Source organism: Aedes albopictus, chromosome 3, assembly GCF_035046485.1.
Source record: "Aedes albopictus strain Foshan chromosome 3, AalbF5, whole genome shotgun sequence".
Lineage (NCBI taxonomy): Eukaryota > Metazoa > Arthropoda > Insecta > Diptera > Culicidae > Aedes > Aedes albopictus.
The window spans coordinates 34,049,383-34,068,274 of NC_085138.1; the positions used below are offsets into that span (position 1 = coordinate 34,049,383).

Below are 18,892 nucleotides of genomic sequence, written 5' to 3' on the forward strand. Positions count from 1 at the left end.
AACTCCTTCATAGATTTCTTTAGACGTTTTTAAGGGGTTTATCCAGAAAATTTTTCATGGATTTCTCTAGGAATTTCTCGAGGAATTTTTCATTCAAATATTTTACTCTAATTTCGTCTGAAAGCCCTCTAGAAAATCCGCCAGGGTTTTCTCTTGGAATTCATTTTAACCCTAAAAGGGATACCTTCATGGCCTCAGTTTCGTCACCTCGCTGAGTGTGTTCCATCAAATACGAGCTCTGAAATGCGCCTGGGGTCCAATGGACCCCAGGTATCCCTTTTAGGGTTAAGATTCCTCTAGGTGTTTCTTCAGGGATTGCTTCATGAATACCTAAGTGAAACTTCCATGATATTTTTTGGGGAATTTCTCATGAAATTTTTTTTAACTTCTTCAAGGTCACCATCAGCAAGTCCTTTAATGTTTCAACCAGAAACACCTTAGGGATTCCTCTAGGAACTCTTTCAGATATTGTTCTAGAAAAAACAATAGAAATTCTTAAAATAAAAAGTAATCAGGGATTCATTCAGGTATTTTTCCTGGCATTCTCCTGAATTTTCATTTGAAATTTTCTTGGAATTCCTTCAAGGATTCCTTCAGGAAATCATACAATGATTCCTCCAGGAACTCCTTCAGGAATTCTTTCAAAAATTCTTCCAAGAGTTCGTTCGGGGGCTCCTCATGAAGTTCACCCAGCAATTTGTTCAGGTTTTCTCTAGTTAAGGTTGAAGGATTCGTCATTGACATAATCGTCATCATTGAAAATTCAAAAACAGTTTTCTCGTTGAATACTGATATTTTCGCAGTGAAAAAGTATTCACGGTTTTGCGAGTGGGGTATGGAGTACAGTGAATTCATTTTCAATGCGAAAATATCAGTATTGAACGAGAAAACTGCTTTTGAATTTTCAATGATGACGATTATGTCAATGACGAATCCTTCAACCTTAAGTCCTGTTTGCATGCTCTCTGAAAGATTGCCAGTAGGAATTCCTTGAAGAATCTTTAGAAGAAAACTCGGAGGAATCCCAGGAAGAATTCTGAGTGGAACCACCACCTAGTGTGTCAATTCTGAAGTTTATTGTTTACTGTGTACGGAGTATGGATTTTGTGAACAACTTATCCAAGGACAGTATGCTGAATTATTATGTAATTATCATGACATACATTGCAAAAGTACTGTCCTTTAAATTGGACGCTGACCGAATAGTGTAAGCTAAAAAGCCCCAAATCTCAGTGTGGCGCTCTATCTGAACTTTGTGGAAGTTGAAAGTTTATGTTGTAACGGGAGCGGCAATTTTGGGAATATGGATATCTACTTTTACACGGCGATACTAAACCCGCCGAGTACCAGGTATGAAATCCAATTTCCATTAAAGTAGTCTAATGTGAGTTCATCATGTATTCAATAGCATTCAGAGTGCAGTGATGACGTAAATTGCAACTATGTTACTAGATTCAGCCAAAAGAAAGATTGTTATTTCCTCTCTCTTCAAGTTTAGATATATTCAAAGAAGATTTGTAAAGATTTTTCAATTTGATAACACGGATCAGAACATGTTTTGAAGACTTTTTTTAACAGATTTCACAACTTCTAAATGCAACAGATGCGCACTTGGATATATCATTAAAATTCAACATGGCGACCGTGACAAACCTTTGTTGAGTAGGTTTGTCACGGTCGCCATGTTGAATGTCAATCTGTTCCTGTAATATGCCACCAGCAAATCACTGCATAAATGGAAAGAATAATTGTTTGTGGGTGTTATAATTGTGGATAAAACCTAAAAAAATCTAAGTTTTTGAAAGTAAAACGATTTCAATACTTAAGAACCGGTTTGTACTGGTTATTGTTATTAGTTTATCATCCAAATCTTCATTTCACTGCCGTCAAATCATTCGTACCTCATGACTCATGTCATCCCAAATATGCGTTCAAACAGAATTTCTCATCGGCAAAAATAACCTTCCATCATCATTATTTCTGTTGATTCTTCTGTGTCACAGTCACTTTATGTTTCACACATTCAAGTCAAAGGAAATAAAAGAACAATCTCCGATACACAATCTCAACAGCGCTCTCTTTCTTTTTCTCTGCGATTCAATTGCCTGAACAGTGTGTCAAAAAGTACAGATATCACAATCGAATTGAATCGAGAATCTGTACGATCTCAGGCCTAAGATAAATGAAAAGAGGTTCATAAGACACTCGTTGTTCACCACAATCAAATCTTACTAGCTTGTATGATTATTATGCATCTCGTGCTGTCTCTCTCTCACACTTTCTTAACCACACATTCTGCCTCATCAGTCAGATGAAAGTAACAAACGTCAAACTAAAAGCCACTGACCGAAATCTTAAAAAAAAAAGAAAAACAAACGGAGATTGTCAAGAATAATCGAAAGAAAACAATCAAGTTCTTCTTGCTAGTACTTCTTGTTCTACTACCGCAACCTACTAATCTACAAATTGTACCACCATCAACCGCACTACCAGTACACTGCCAATGACGACGGTAGCCCTAACGGTAGGATCAATGCATGTCTCGTAAACGTCTTGGGAGCATGCTGCATGGAGCACGTGGAAATGCACGCGATGCATGGACGACGACATGGGCATGAAACTGCATGACTCTGTGCATGGGGCTCAGCACCTGGGAAACTGCATGATGGGTACTTTTCATGGGAATGCTCCTCCTCATCCTCCTCGCATGAATCGCTTGAACCCTCGAATGCCAATGCCTGCCAGCACAGTCGGAATGCTATGATGCATGATGCATGTTGCATGAACTACCCCTTCCCTTCTTCCTATTTCTCTTAATGACATTCGTAGCAGCTGCTTGCGCTTTTGCATCATTCTGCATGTCGGCGAATGACTGCATGAAACCACCCAGTAATCATCTATGCATGCCGCTTTTCTCTCCCATTTCCCCATTTTTCTAATCTAGTACTGCATGATCAGAATGCCGATTTTCTTTTCACCAACCGTCAAAATGACACATGCCTACCCGTGACAGAAGCGCGCGCAGGGGTGTGCTGCCATTTTGGCGTCCGGTTTTTCTCCTTTTGTTAATTTCGTTCCGATTAATCACTCTTCCGATCTAACATTTTTGTTCCTCCTTTTCGGTTACCTCGCAGAATTTTGCTCCGAATTTTACCGTTCTTTCTCTTTCTTCTCGTTAGTCTTTATTCCCAACAGACAGAAAAAAGTTCCTGTTTCGTTTGGTTTTCTCCCACCCCTGTGACATTTTCGTTCTCATTTGTTTCGAAAAAAAAGTCTTTCCCTTTCTTAATGAAAAATAAGTCAAATTCAAAACTTCTTTCATTATCCTTTTTATTCCCACTTGGAAATGAGAATCCCGCGAGGCACAAAAGTTTAGGAAACTTTACATCACAAACCCGAAACAAAATGACAGCTCTTTCACAAGCGTAGGGATCCGCTAGGAGAGGCCCCCGACACAAACTCTATTCCCAACCAAGTATTAAAATATCCATCTTTTTTCAATCTCCCATGAAATCAATCGATCAAAACAGATTGAAAATCGAACCCCAAAATCGAAAACTGATAGCCAGATAAGACTCTCCTTCCACCCTCCAAAACCAATAATCCCCCAGAACGCCGTTTAGGACACGAACGCAGAAAAACCACACGTAGGAAGTTACATATAGACATAACCTCACTAACCAGAGCGAAAGAAGACCAAATCCCCCTCAGTAGAGCCCTCACTCAGTAATAGAAAATCCCCCCGTAAACCAACCACCACCCAACCCAGCCTTGGTCAGAAGTTTAGAGCTAGAATGTTCAAAACTAAATTCCACACGAAACCGCCGGAAAAAAAAACGATACGAAAATCAATCACATTTTTGCTAATATTTAATTTTCTCTCGATGCCGTTCGTTGCCGTGCACTGATATTGTCAACCGACAACCGATGATGCTGATGATGACGACAACCGCCACACACCAATCACCACAAATATGTCATCCCAATAACAGGAGTACAGCGTACAGCTAACATTCCGAGAGCAGTGGCTGGACGAGAGGCTCAAGTTCGACGATATCGGAGGTGAGTATCGAGTTTTTTTTTTCGGGGGAGGAGGTTTATGAAGTTATATCGCTTTTTTTAGATTAAGTACAGTTTTTCCTCACATTTGATGAGCACTTTTAACGAAGACAGATGAAGTAATGGAGCAGAAATTGTAAACATACTTGTTCAAATTGGACAAATCAACATTCTTCAATCTATGTCAACTACTACAAAAAAATGTGCTACAGCATCTCAATTAATCTTTTTGCTTAAAAAATCTTTTTGAGCTTAAATTTAAAATGGTTGCTTTACACTGGGAAAACTTTGAAAATAAGAAGATACAGAATGTTGATTAATTGGCAAATTGTACAAAAAAATCGCATTCCGTTGAGATGCGAACCCACGACTTCGTATTTGTTAGACCGGCGCTTTAACCAACTGAGCCACAGAACAGGTAACGTTTCAGCGAAATGAAAAAGCCTGTAAAGGGAAACATAGACCTGATTATATCGCAACAAAATTATTAATTCTGTTTGAAACAAATTGTTATAGCAAAAATGGCAAATAACAGTTGAAACTTATCTTAGGAAAACGCACTTGATATACATGCACTGATTTTAAATACTGCCCTTGAGAAAGCGGTAACGTTCTGTTTGAAATTGACAATTTCTGAAACATCTGATATAATGACGTTAGTTTCTTGTTATTGGGCTGAACAAATCTCAATTTTAACAGTTACACAATTCTAATAACGAAAATAGTTTTGACATGAACATAAATGAGCCACATGGTAGCGTAGAAATGAAAATCGACAAGATGACAATGTTCAAGTTCATTCGGTAATAATATTAAATCACAAAACTGATAATTCAGTTTATAATTGAACATCAATGACGTTTACCGCGCCATTTGAATCATCACTGTGCATATTTGATGCGTTCATTCCAAGAGAATCGTTCGTCTCATCCACCATATCCAATCATCTTCGGCTGCTGCTGGAGGCAATTGAACAGTCTGTCGACTGATTGCGCAATTATTGCCGCCACCTATGTGTGTTAAGTGTCCTTTCTGGAGTGAAGCAACAAGTCAGTCGAACTTATTGGCTAAAACTAGAAATCTATTTCGATTTACGCATGTGCGAGTACATATTTGAATTATCAGCATAATTTGTTATGTTCTTTCTGTTGATGTTCGGAAGAACCATCATGAAAAAAAATATGTGGTAGATGGTCATCTTTAACGATTAACGTTTACACTGCACAATGGTCCACGAAACAGATTTACGAGGAAAGATGCATTCAGCGCCTTCAAATGATTTTCAAGATTAATATGGTCTTCTACAAAGTTGTTCCTAATAAGAAGGCTCTCTTTTCAATATACATAAAAATTAGGGTGGCCCAAATTGTCAAAGAAATTGGGAACCAAACTTTTTTATTTGCAAGAATAACTACACACATTCTTCGGGAAAGTTGTAGATCTATCGATTTTGGACAAATTTGCTGAAGACACTTTTTATGTAGCTTTAAAATTGACCGATCTAGAGATATTTTTCTGAATTAGCTTAGGGTGGTTAAAGATAAACCGGTTTTCTGGCGTTAACTTTTTCAGTTTCGATTTTTCATCAAAGTCGCCCAGCAAACACTTGTAGAGCATTTGAAGACGCGTCGTTTCGTGCGCTGAGATGGTCGTTATCTCTTTTGGTTCAGAAGTTACAGGCGTAAAATCATAGTTTTTTAAAAAGGTGTTATGACGGGTTGAAGCAAACATAAAAAATATCTTTTGCCCGCATTCAAAAGAAGAAATGTTGTTATAAAACATATCAAAAAATTAGAGGGGTGTTATTTTTGTAACTCAAGTGAAAAATACCTGAAAAGTGCCTATTTTTTCTAGAAAATCATCAATATCTTTTGAAAGGAATGACGTAGCAACATTCTCAGCGCACGAAAATGTGCGTTTTTTAACCCGTAAGCTACGGGGCTAACAACAAAATTTCAAACCGCTGCAAAAGACGCAAACATCAATATTTTTCAATGAAATTTTGAGGTTCACTTCACTATTAGTTGTAGTTTCAGTTAAGCTGCGAGCCACAAAAATTGAAGCAAAGAGGGCAGTTTTATTCCGGTGGACATCTGGGTCAGGAGGGGTAAAAATTGCATAACCTTCCTTTTAGCAAGGCCCCAGTGGTTGGAATTCAAATGAATTCATCTGAAAAGTTGTTAGTTCTATGTATTGTTGTATATTACGTCAGGCCTGGGGGGTAACTTTTTCCACGCCTCCAAAATATTTTCAATTTTGAGTCTAATTTCTATGCGCTCGTAAAAGGTTTTGAGGCACGCAAGAAGTAGATTTTTCTGTCCTAAGGCAGGTCTTAAGCATATTGATTTGAGCAATAAGTAAAACTTGATGGTAACACACTGTTTTTATTAGAAAAATCACGTTTTCCACGAAAGAAACACGATTTTACAAGAAATTACCTACTTTTAGGCGTTTAATGTTTCAAAAAGGGTACCGCATAAACTTGCTCAAAATTGATAGATATACAACTATCCCGAAGAATGTATAATTCTTGCAAATAAAAAAGAAAATATGGACCACCCTAATTTTCATGTATATTGGTAAGAGGGCCTTATTTTTAGGAACAACTTTGTAGAAGACCATATTAATCTAGAAAATCATTTGAAGGAACTGAATGCATCTTTCCTCGTAAATCTGGTTCGTGGACCACTGTGCAGTGGAGTTATGTCAAACACACATGGCCACGGTGGTGCTATCTGTTCAATTCATAGCGGCCGTTTTAGTTATTTTAGTGATCCATTCATACAAAAAAAAGCATGGAAAGAGCGAAGACTACGGTAATGGCAAAGATTAGCGCTTTCCCCTAATACATCAAATGGTAATCCTGATCCTAGAATGTTTCTACATTCCTGTCTGATTACTTAACCATTTTGAGCCGGATTGTTTCGCTATTGCTATCGCAACCTCGCTGGCCTCAAATGCGTTTGGTATGCTTGGTTTCATCTCCAGAGTCATAAATGACCCCCTCTTAAGGGTTGAGATAAGGAAAAAAGCATCAAGGTTTTCTTGTCACTACAGGACATATCACGGAAATGCTGTGTCCAAGAATTGTTCCAGCAGTTTCTTCTGGAATTGGTACAATAGTTCTTTTAGGTATTCATGCAGGAGATCCTCCAGGAATGTCGATCTTGAATTCTTCCAAAAGCTTTTGCTGGATTCTCTCTATAATCGTCCATGAAATTTCTTCAGGATTTCTGATCACATTTTCTGGGAAATCCTCCAGGAGATCCTTTTTGCAAATCGCCAGAGTTACTTTTGAGAATTCTCTAGAAGTTCCTTCTGGGAGTGTCCCTGTACTTTTTTCTATGAAATCCTCAAAGCACGATTCCTCCTGGGAATGCTCTGGGATTTCCTTCTGTAAATCCTTAAGCAGTTCCTTCTGAAAATTCTATAGAAGTTCCTTCAGCCAACCATCTAGTAGTGTGGAGCGGACCTGGTGTGATGGTTAGAACACTTGACTATCACGCTGAGGACCTGGGATCGAATCCCACCCCCGACAAACTCGCAAAATGTGAGTTCTTCCTTCGGAAGGGAAGTAAAGCGTGGGTCCCGAGATGAACTAGCCAAGGGCTAAAAATCTCGTTAATACAGATAAAAAAAACCATCTAGTAACTCTAATGTAAATCTCCCAGGAACGTTTCTTGGATGACTGATTTTGGTGGGACTTCTAATAGTTTCGGCTTGCGTTCACAGAAATAAGCGTTGGTTCTTTTATTTCATCGCCGACGTTTCGATCCCAGGGCTTGGATCTTCTTCAGGCCCTGTGGTTTATTCATAGTTTCATGAAATAAAGGAACCAACGCTTATTTCTGTGACTGCAAGCCGAAACCATTAGAAGCCTCTCAGAAACTGCTTCTGGGAGTCCTCCAGAAGTACCTGCTAAAAATGTGTGAGTCCTTCGTAATTTTATTTCTAACCAGTGAAGAGAATTGTCAGACAAAAAAGGCACAAAACAAGCAACAAAGAAGGTGCGACGATTAGTCTTTATCCCTACTGGTGACAGATAATGACATGATCTCGAAATTTTTTGTTGCAGACAAAACGGAAGCTGAATTTGTTGCGAACTTTTCAACTCGTGAATAATCAATTATTACTAACCCAAAGTCGAAGCTGTTTGATGATAGAGCTTCACCAGAGTTGCAGTGTTTACCGACTCGAATTTACCGTTCGATAATCGCAATGCAAGGCTTGCAAATCTCTAAACTCGTGGTGTACGATGTTAATCCCATTATTTTCAAGTTGGGACAAACTTATGTCGCATGGGTTGTTTTGTCGCAACAAATACAGGTTGCGACATTGTCGTTATTGTTGCACGATGGTTGAATTTTGATTCACTGTTTCTAACTATCTTGCAGGAGTTCTTTCTGTAAATCCTCCAGGTATTCCTTGTGAGAATCCTTCAGATCATTTTGTTAGGATTCTTCCGGGAATTTCCTTTGGGAATTTTCCAGGTATTCCTTCTAAGGTTCCGTATTATCGTTTTACTGAATTTCAATACTGAACCCCTGTACTGCCCTACTAAGTAAGCATATTTGTCCCATGTTGTTTTGCATGCTCGCCGTGTTTTCATTTGAAATTAATTTGATATTTTTTTCTGTTTTGCTTCACAAATGAGAATTCCACGATAACGTTAAAGCATCTTTCGGACATTGATTTTAGGATATAGTTTAAATTAGAGCACTTGTAGGAGTGTTCACGGTGCGGCTTCGGAGTCAGTTTGGCTTTCTATTCCGCAGAACCATTACCTGTTCTGTGGCTTAGTTGGTTAAAGCGCCGGTCTAGCGAATACGGAGTCGTGGGTTCGAATCCCACCAGAACGCGATTTTTTTCACAAATTTCATCTCTCAATTTGCCAATTAGCAACATTTCGTGCCTTCTAATTACAAATTTTTCCAGTATGGTCAAATAATTGACTGAGAACTCTATGGTGTATGTTAATTATGTGCGCCAAATTTTATAAAAATCGATGCATTACTTTTAACTGTGGATGAAACAGACGTGGTTTTAAGCATTTTGTACAATCATGACAAATTTTTATTCGCATAATAGATGGTTCTTTTTCGCTGCAGCAAGAGTTATGTGATAATAATTATGAAATTTCGTTAGCAGTTATGGTACTTATAGAGACACTTTCTTGCATAATTTCGTCAACTTTGATCAATTAGTTTAAAAATTACTATTGTTGATAGGGTTGAATTTCTCTGCCAATTTTCATGATTTTTTTACAGAAGGTAGTTGATTATGTGTATATTATGCCGGCAAAATTTGATGATTTTCGGTATAGTACTTTCAATAGTACAATCGAAACAATAAAGGGTGATGACTATATCCCTGGCCAAGTTCGCAGGGGTTGACGGTATTGAAGTGAAGGAGTTTTATTTTGATTATTGTAATGTAGTGTTCTTTAGTGAAACATATCACCTTTTTAACACTTTAATGCGCCTCCAACGAATCATCACGAACCGGCTGCTGCAGATGGAGTATGGCTGACCATATGCATCAGACATGCTCGATAAACACGGAGGAACCGCCGGGGCTCATTAGAGTCTATTCCCAAGCAATAGTTCCAAGTCGGTTGGATTTGAGAAGGTTTCGATGATCGTACAAATCCCAATAAAAGCATTATAGGATTTGTGACAGGTTTTGGAACCTTTTACAGCCAGCTGACTTCAAAATGTTGTTTGGGCTCTGTTCCCCACGTTTCTCGGTTGATTTTGATTAGTAATTTATTGATGTCATAGTCGCTTTTTCGAATTTTTACAATGTTAGTTGGTCATATATTCGTTAAATAAAGAAATTAAAATCGACCGAAGAATTTATAGTGGGAAGGAGATTTGCAGCAGTTAATTGTGCTGATAGATTCGAAGCTAACGTGCGAACACTTAAACGCATTGTTGACGTCAATGCGTTCGACGTGACATTTTGGACAAAAACTGACTGCTTTTATTAACTGAACAACGTTACTTGTGCATGACTAGGTTGACATTTCTAGGCTGCACTTCAGAAAATGACATGGTTTATCTAGGTAGGACCGATAGGACAATTGATCGAATTTGAATATTTTTCATAGTATTTGTAGGGGGATGAATACATAATAGTTGACCAGCAATTTTTTTTTTCGAATGAGTGTAATCAGTTTCGTACCTTTTGGTTCCGCCCGAGTTGCTTATCCTTTGACAGGTACGCGTATTTCGACTACCACTTGTTATCTTCCTCGGTGTCAGTTATCCACTGAGGAAGATTACAAGTGGTAGTCGAAATACGCGTGTCTGTCAAAGGATAAGCAACTCGGGCGGAACCAAAAGGTACGAAACTGATTACACTCATTCGAAGAGGGTATTCTGCTTAGAGGGTTCGAAAAAGTCGGTACAAGAAGCAATCTTTATTATTTTAAAATTTTATTGCGATCAACTGACCAACTTGGCGTATATTTGTCTATCTCTTAGATGGTATTAACAACAGAAAAATATCAGAAGTTTAGTTACATGTTTCTGTGAGTTTTGAATCGATGATAATTTAAGGACACAAGAGATGAACACAGAGAAGTAGAAAACGATTAGCAAAATCAAGAAATCAATTTGACACAGCATCGACTATAATTTAACATACGGGGTTCGATTGACTCGATGAAAAAAAAAAACATATGACAACTGACTTAACGAGGAGAAATACATATTGAACGGAACTATACCACAAAATCAAACAAGACAAACACAAATTGTGTGACCATAACACTGCATAGACAAATCCTGACTGACTGACCAATTGAAAACTTTCCAATCTTCTACCGTAACTTTTTGAGTCAGTTTGCAACAGTGTCTTAATGGATATCATTTTCCGCGTACGGCTGGCAAACTGCTTCTGAAAGATTACGTACTCTTTTCTATCTTCGAGTCTAGTGTAGAGGTTTCAACTCTATTCAGAGTGCAGCTAGAAACCTAGCAAAAAAACAATAAAGGGTGATGACTATTTGCTGCCTGAGGGGATAAAATCACGTTCAGTTCCAATACATGTTTCGACTATAAAATTGTTGATAGCGCATCGATTTACAGCGCTGACAAGCAAAACTAGGGGCTGTACAAAATTCAATGGCGCACATTCTACTCCTTCATTGCTACAACTAAAAGTACTGCACCGATCCACATGAAATTTCGTAGGTGAAATTAACACATCTTAAGATGTTATCAGGTCAAATTTGAGCAAATTTAATGTAAGGTACACCGGGGCAAGTTGAAACGGGTGGGGCAAGATGAAACAGCGGGTTAACATGATGTTTTCTAATGATGATAAACAGTTCGATCGCCATAACACATAGTTTTTGATTTAAACAATCTTTTAGCGAAGGATAAATTTCCAAACTGTATTGAAATCTATTTCAAAACTTCGTGTTTCATATTGCCCCACCCGTTTCAACTTGCCCCGGTGTACCTTATCAAACTATTCCTCTTGATGGTATGCCTGAAATAATCGACAGAATCAATTGCCGGAGGAATCTCCTGATAAAATTTATCGTGGAATCTGCAGAAGGAGTTCCTGGAGGATTCCCCAGATGGCATTTCCAGTGTAATCCACAGGACTTCGCGATTTAATGATAAAACTCAAAATGACGGCTAAATCTTAGACATTTAAGAAACACCCCAATTTCAAAAGAAGGGCATCTACTTTCTCTCAATGGAAAAGTAAAGTTATGAACAAGTTGCACCATGAATTTTTGAGATATTGCGCAATAAATTAGGTGAAATATCATGAAAAATCGTCATTTTTGTCACCTTTCAGCCCCTTGGCCAGCGAGGAGGCCATCAATTTAACCCAACCAAAGTGGATTTCAGCCTATTTTATCATATTCTAGCCTAGCGAATAGGCGAAATATTTAAATCCCCGGCTCTATGTAAATGGCGGCCTGGTTTCTGCGAGAATGATCAGATAGATCCAGATAGCCAAGTAACCATTATTTTCAAGTGGGTTTTGAGAAAATCTCGGTCAACCTACAAGACTCAGGACAACTCGCTGTAAAACTGTCATAAAACTTGAATATTTCTTGTATATGCCTAGTATCATCTGGGCAGGTGTACCTATTTTGGGCACCTGCCGCTATAACTAAGTCAATTTTATACCAATTGATTTGATTTTTTGTATAGGGCTAGATACTGTACGTATCTCACCGTGTGCCAAAAATTAAATTATTAGGTTTAAAATTGACTTAGTCGCTATGGCAATTGCCCAAAATAAGTACACCTGCCCAAATAGTTCAAGACCCTATTTGCAAGTCTTTAGCTAATGTGTTTAAGAGGTTTAAGAGGTGCAAAGAAAAAAAACTATCACATAAAATTAATATAGAACCAACAACATTTTCACATGCCCGTATAAAACCAGAATGAAATATGAATAAATCTTCAAGGCATGCTGATTGTTACTCGGGTTGCAAAGTACTAAAACCATCCAACACATCATCGAAACTGTCGGAAATTGGTTCGGTGTTCCGGCGCTCACCACTCATCCCACAACAATTGTGAAGTGGGTGATAGCGCAGCGCGGTGGCGCTACGCTTCTGATGAGAACGGCAGCGATGTAACCGTTTCAAAACAGATACATGCACGCACTTCGACAGAGAGAGAGAGGGAACGGAACCCACTTCCTGTCGATAAGGACCTGTTGTTACGCACAAAACCACAACCTGTCTGCCTCCTATATGGTGATGGTGTGCTGGGGCTGATGGGGCTTTGGTTGGGGCATAACTTGGGCAGACAGCAGATCGTGATGGGTTGAAACTGGTTGAAAAGCAATAAATAAAATATCAAATTTCCCCCCGGCTGTTCAAGGATGCTGCGGTGCGGTGGTCGTTGTGACGTGCGTTTCTCTCGAGTTGAACCGATGATATTTATGATGTGGAAATTGCCAAGTTCTGCGGGTTGAGAATCTTCTTCGTACAGTTCCCATGTAGTGTTATGACTATGTGAATACGTGCACTATATGTGTACACCTAAAGCTATAAATTTAAGGATAACACATCAAAGCATTCGAAAGATAATGTGCGGTTGTGTATTCAAAGTGTTGTATGTGAGTTTAGAAACATGATAGGGGTATCACAGTACAATGAGCTGATTATTCAAGGCTGAAACAGAAATTGACAACTACCCAAGTAACAATGACAGCTGAATAACTGCTTTTTAACCATTTCCGCTTCATTGAACAACTGAACCTCCTTGAAGACAAACGTGCATTGTAATAGTTATTTATGCAACGAGTTGCAAAAAGTTGATTTTTGCAGCACGAGTCGTACATTTATCCAACGTGGCTTGCCGAGTTGGATAAATACGAAGAGTGCTGAAAAAATCTAGTTTTGCAACGAGTTCCATACAAAATTTTATGCAATGATTTTTTCATAATGCAACTCATTTGAGTTGCATAATGTTCATAATGCAACTCAAATGAGTTGCATTATGAACATTATGCAACTATTTTTCATTATGCAACTCATTTCAGTTGCATTATACACCAGATTGGAAAAGTTGGCCATTATCATACCAAAATGAGTTAAATAAAATAGAAATTATGATACTGAATTGCATAAAAACATTTTTGGGATTGTTTGGGTCATTTTAACTGTCTCGAATTCAGCCCTTGACATCTTCAGTTATTACAGTAACTATTTTTGCCCAAACTCTATTTCACAGGCCGCCTCAAGTATCTGACACTAACCGAGGCCAACCGCGTCTGGATGCCGGATTTGTTCTTCTCGAACGAGAAGGAAGGCCACTTCCACAACATCATCATGCCGAACGTGTACATTCGGATCTTCCCGTACGGTTCCGTGCTGTACAGTATACGAATCTCGCTGACGTTGGCCTGTCCGATGAACCTGAAGCTGTACCCGCTGGATAGGCAGGTCTGCTCGCTCCGAATGGCTAGCTGTAAGTATTTGTGGGCTTTGTGACAAGAAGCAAAATGGGGAAGATTCAGTTTCGGTGGAACACGATGAAGACTTTTGAGCCTGGACTTGAACGATTTGTGTGGGAAAAGTCGATCACATACTGGTGACCCCGAGATCCTCCATTCACAATTTAACACATTTTTCCACAGATGGCTGGACAACCGCTGATTTGGTGTTCCTTTGGAAGGAAGGCGACCCGGTACAGGTGGTGAAGAACTTACACCTACCACGCTTCACACTGGAGAAATTCTTAACTGATTACTGTAACAGCAAAACCAATACTGGTAAGTGCTGATCATTCTGTAGAGGAACCCTTTGTCCACTACTAACGTTCTTTTTTTCATTTTAGGTGAATACAGTTGCCTCAAAGTTGATCTCCTGTTCAAGCGAGAGTTCTCGTACTATCTGATCCAGATCTACATTCCCTGCTGCATGTTGGTCATCGTCTCGTGGGTGTCCTTCTGGCTCGACCAAGGCGCAGTACCGGCCCGGGTATCGCTCGGAGTCACCACGCTACTAACCATGGCCACCCAGACGTCCGGTATCAACGCATCGCTTCCGCCGGTGTCCTACACTAAGGCCATCGACGTGTGGACCGGCGTATGTCTAACGTTCGTCTTCGGCGCTTTGCTAGAGTTCGCTCTTGTTAACTATGCGTCCCGTTCAGGTTGGTAGCTCGATCCCAAGGCTGCATAACTGTTGTTATTATCTTTGGAATAACCATTTATTACCGTAGATGCTAGTTCGTAGGCAAACTCTAATAACTTTATGATACTGACTTCACCTGCAATTTTCGGTTTCTGTTTATTTCTTTTCCCTTCATTTCACATCATCATCCACACCGCTCGCTTACTACCGAATTACTACCCCTCTTGAACAAAAAATATCAAAAATCAACAATCTGGAATTCGAACACCAACCAACAAACCAACCAACCAATCAAAAACCGACTCGCGCTGAAAACGTTAATCTCCCGTTCTTTGTCCCGTTCTTGGAATGACGCCCAAAAATATGCGCATATAATTAATTATGTTAACATCACCGATTACTATAATTAATTTTTGCTGTCTGTAAAACCAAAACTTGTAACGCCACGTAAACACTGTTTGACACTTGAATGTTTGTCCTTGACACGAAACACTCTTACTCGTAACACTGTAATTGCCAAACTGTCAAACACTAAAAACAAACAACAAACAAACAAAAAAATCCGATTCGCGCGAACGCGACCCACTGCGTCTTGGTGGAACACATAAATTCTTGTGCGCTTCTTGTCTCTGTCTTGTCGCCCCGTTCTCTTGTCATTCATGCGCACTCGAAGCGGACAGGGCTGCGGACATTCAACGGGAGAATATGAAGAAGAAACGGCGCGAGATGGAACAGGTCAGCCTGGACGCGGCGTCCGACCTGCTGGACACCGACAGCAACGCCACCTTCGCGATGGTACATGACGTTCGGCAGCTGTCACTTGCCCCGAGTAACTTTGCTTTCATTTGTAGAAACCCTTGGTTCGTCACCCGGGTGATCCCATGGCCATGGAAAAGCTAAGGCAGTGCGAGGTGCACATGCAACCCCCCAAGAGGCCCAACTGCTGCCGGACCTGGTGGTCCCGGTTCCCCACAAGGTAGGTCAAGCGCGAGCCAAAGCTCAATTTCCCCTTTTCTTTCGAATCGAAACACAACCACTTTCTCACAACTAGATGTGATACCTATTCTCTAAATGTGACATTCTCTTTCGACATTCTGTTGTTCAGAGCGCTGTCAAAACTCAAAAGCACCACTCAAAACCATGACATCAACTTCAGGTTCAGCCAACTGTCAAACTCTCAAAACAGCACTCCTCCGCAGTTCAGCTCACAACAAAAATAAACAATTACACAAATTTCACAAATCTATCTACACTAGACTGGTTCAAACATGCATGGAAAAATTAAATGTCGAAGAATTTCAAATCTTGCAACAATTTCTAAAAGAAGTCATGCCTACGAATGTTACTACGATGTTAACTCATTCGGACCACGACGACAAACCAAAGAGTCTGCATCAGTCGCCATGAACAACACATACAAGACCAATCCCGTGCACAAGGGAGGGGTTTTGGGGGTTGAACACCGATGTACACAAGGCGCCCCTCTGCTCTTTACCAAAATTAGGAAAACCTCTCCCTTGTCGTCATTGGCGTAGCCAGAGGGGGGCCTGGGGAGTCGGGAAATTATCTCAAAGAATTCCAATACAAATTGCTGGAGGAATTCCTCTAGAAATCCTTCAAGTAATTCAAGACATCTTCAGGTAGTCCTGGAAAAAATCTTAGGTGAAACCCTGGAAAAGATGATGAAATTATAAGCGCTTCGAAAAATTTAAAGAGTTTCCATTGATTTTGACATATAATTTTGACTTATTTACTGTGACAGTCAAGGAGCGCGATGCAATGAGAGTCTAATGAAGGTGTGGAAGAGACACTTCGTGTGCGTGAGATCCGTGTTTGGTGCAAACCATGTCACTACTACAAGCAAAGCGAGCTTCCATAAGAACGCTTGTCAAATAGTGACGTCTCTATTTGTGTTTACTTTTTTCTTTGCTTACTAATACATAGCCATCTCTTCTTCTTCCCCACCTGTAATATACTCTCATTGAGCGCGATGCCATAGGATTCAGTCGTTTGAATGAAATTATACATATTTTTCCTACCAAAGTCGATCTGGTTCGGGAGATTCTCCTGTCCTATCTACAGGGCCGGATCTAAGGGGGCGAGGAGGCCAGGGCCCCCACATTTTAGGGGCCCCCACAAAAACCGTTTCTGCTTTTCAAACATTAACCCTCTAATACCCAATTTTTTTTTTTTTTTTTTGTTTAGAGAGACTTTACCGTACTCGGCATTCGTCTCTTAATACCCAATTCCGCCTTTAGACGGGGTATAGTTTGAGCATTTTTGTAATTTTTGTTTCGTGGAAAATCATTTTTTTATATTTTTGTCTGATATTTAGGACTGTTCTGTACATCTCAAAATGGTTTTTGGTGTATTTTATAGCGTATTAACATTTTTAAAAAATCATTGAAAAATTGATGTTTTAGTCACCTTTTAGAAGTCATTGTTTATTTTGTATTGAATCGCTACAATTAACATATTTTAAATTTTTCCCAAATCATTCTATCCTTGTTTGATAGTCTAAAGGAATCGAATACACTCTAAAGTTATTTTCCTTTAAATTACACGGAAAATAAAATTTTCTGTGAAAAAAATTAAAATATTTATATTTCAACAATAATCATAAAATCTCAAAATGTTTTCATCTCAAAAAATCCGTTGCCCAGATTGGCTTCCAGGAAAAATATAAAAGTTTGGGGATGTTCAAAAATAAAAATTAGAAAAATCAAAAACTGAAATTCACGAAATCGAGAATTAAAAAGAATCATCTTCCAAAACATGTTTAAATCGATTTTAGATGACGAAAAATGATATTTAGATCAAAATCAAAAATTTGGGTATTAGAGGGTTAACTTTATTTTTCAGTTTGCTCAAGTACTGTTCGAAAACAAAGAAAAACTCATTTGCAAATCGCATTTAGGGGCCATTCATTAAGTACGTCACGGTCTTAGGGGGGAGTGGGGGTTTGTGAAAGTGTGACAAGCAATGTATTAGATATTGGAAAAAACCCGTACGAAGGGGGTGGGGGGGTCGAAAATTCCCAATTTTTGCGTGACGTACTCAATGGATGCTCCCTTATACCTCCGAGGGGCCTCCACATCCGCTCCGGCCCCGGGCCACCAAAATCCTTAATCTGGACCTGCCTATCAAAGTAGTGGATTTCATGTCTATGATTATTATCGATTATCGAATAAAATCATGCCCTTAACGAAATCCAACAAGGACCTGCTTCAAATATGGTTGGATTTGCAGTAAAAGTCCTCGGAATAGATAAAAATTGTTTTATCAGAGTTTCATGGAACCGACGATGACACTTCACACGATTCCGGGAAATGTGTCATTCCGGGAAATGTTACTCCGGGAAATGGCATTCCGGGAGATGACATTCCACGAAATGTGATACCACCCTCAAAACATTTTGGAACCAACGCATGCTGTGTGACTTTTGTTCTATGCGGGGATCGCCCACTGCGCGTAATATCCGCACCGCAATCCAAATTTTTAAATTCCCGCGTAATAAACCTTCATTTATATTATTCCGAGTACATCCTTGCCGGAATTTCCTTGTAGACAGTTTTATATACTCCAATACTGCATATACTCATCTTAGAACATAATCTTATAGAAATGTCAATTGACGTAATCCCCCGGAAGGATTCTTGGACGAACTTTTGAAGGTATTCTTTAAAAGCCTTGAAACTGTCGCTGAAGGAAACCTTTCAGGTGACCCTGTAAGAATTTCTAATCTCTGGATAAATTCTTGAAGAAATTCTTGGAAGTATTTCCGGAGAATTTTCAAATGGTGGAATTCTTGAAAAAATCCTGGAATGCACTTGAAGAAATTCCTGGACGAATAGCGAGAATGTATTCAAAAATTAATGTGGTGTAATTTAAGAAGGAATTCCTAGAGGAACTCGTGGTGCATTTTCTAGAAAAATTCCGGGAGGAAACCCTGGGAGAATTCCGAAAGAGTCTTCTCTGGGTGAATTGCTGATGGATTTCCTAGAGAAATGTCTGAAAGCTCTTCCAGCATGTAAGTATTTTTATGTTTAAAGTAAGTCACAGTGACTGTGAATCGCAAGTCAGTCCCATCTGCAAAAAGTAGGCACTGAGAAAATGGACTCTGAAGTTTTCAAATTCGATTTGTATGTGAAACTTAGAAAAATCGCCATGAATTGGAATTTTCTGCGATCATCATGAAACTTTCACACATTGTTT

The 18,892-nt window shown here is 39.2% G+C and overlaps 1 protein-coding gene across 10 annotated transcripts in view; it reads left to right on the plus strand.

Moving 5' to 3' along the window:
- LOC109419233 (glutamate-gated chloride channel) overlaps positions 1 to 18,892 on the plus strand; it is a 239,451-nt gene that overhangs the window by 202,032 nt on the left and 18,527 nt on the right. For 6 of the 10 annotated variants that reach the window (XM_062858832.1, XM_062858833.1, XM_019693444.3 and 3 more), the window contains exons 6-11: positions 3,993 to 4,062; positions 13,773 to 14,009; positions 14,179 to 14,313; positions 14,379 to 14,696; positions 15,351 to 15,472; positions 15,529 to 15,653. In XM_062858832.1, coding sequence (XP_062714816.1) covers positions 3,993 to 4,062; positions 13,773 to 14,009; positions 14,179 to 14,313; positions 14,379 to 14,696; positions 15,351 to 15,472; positions 15,529 to 15,653 — 1,007 coding nt within the window. The remainder of the gene's footprint in view (positions 1 to 3,992; positions 4,063 to 13,772; positions 14,010 to 14,178; positions 14,314 to 14,378; positions 14,697 to 15,350; positions 15,473 to 15,528; positions 15,654 to 18,892) is intronic. The other 4 variants (XM_062858837.1, XM_062858838.1, XM_062858840.1 and 1 more) reach the window with 1 other exon arrangement.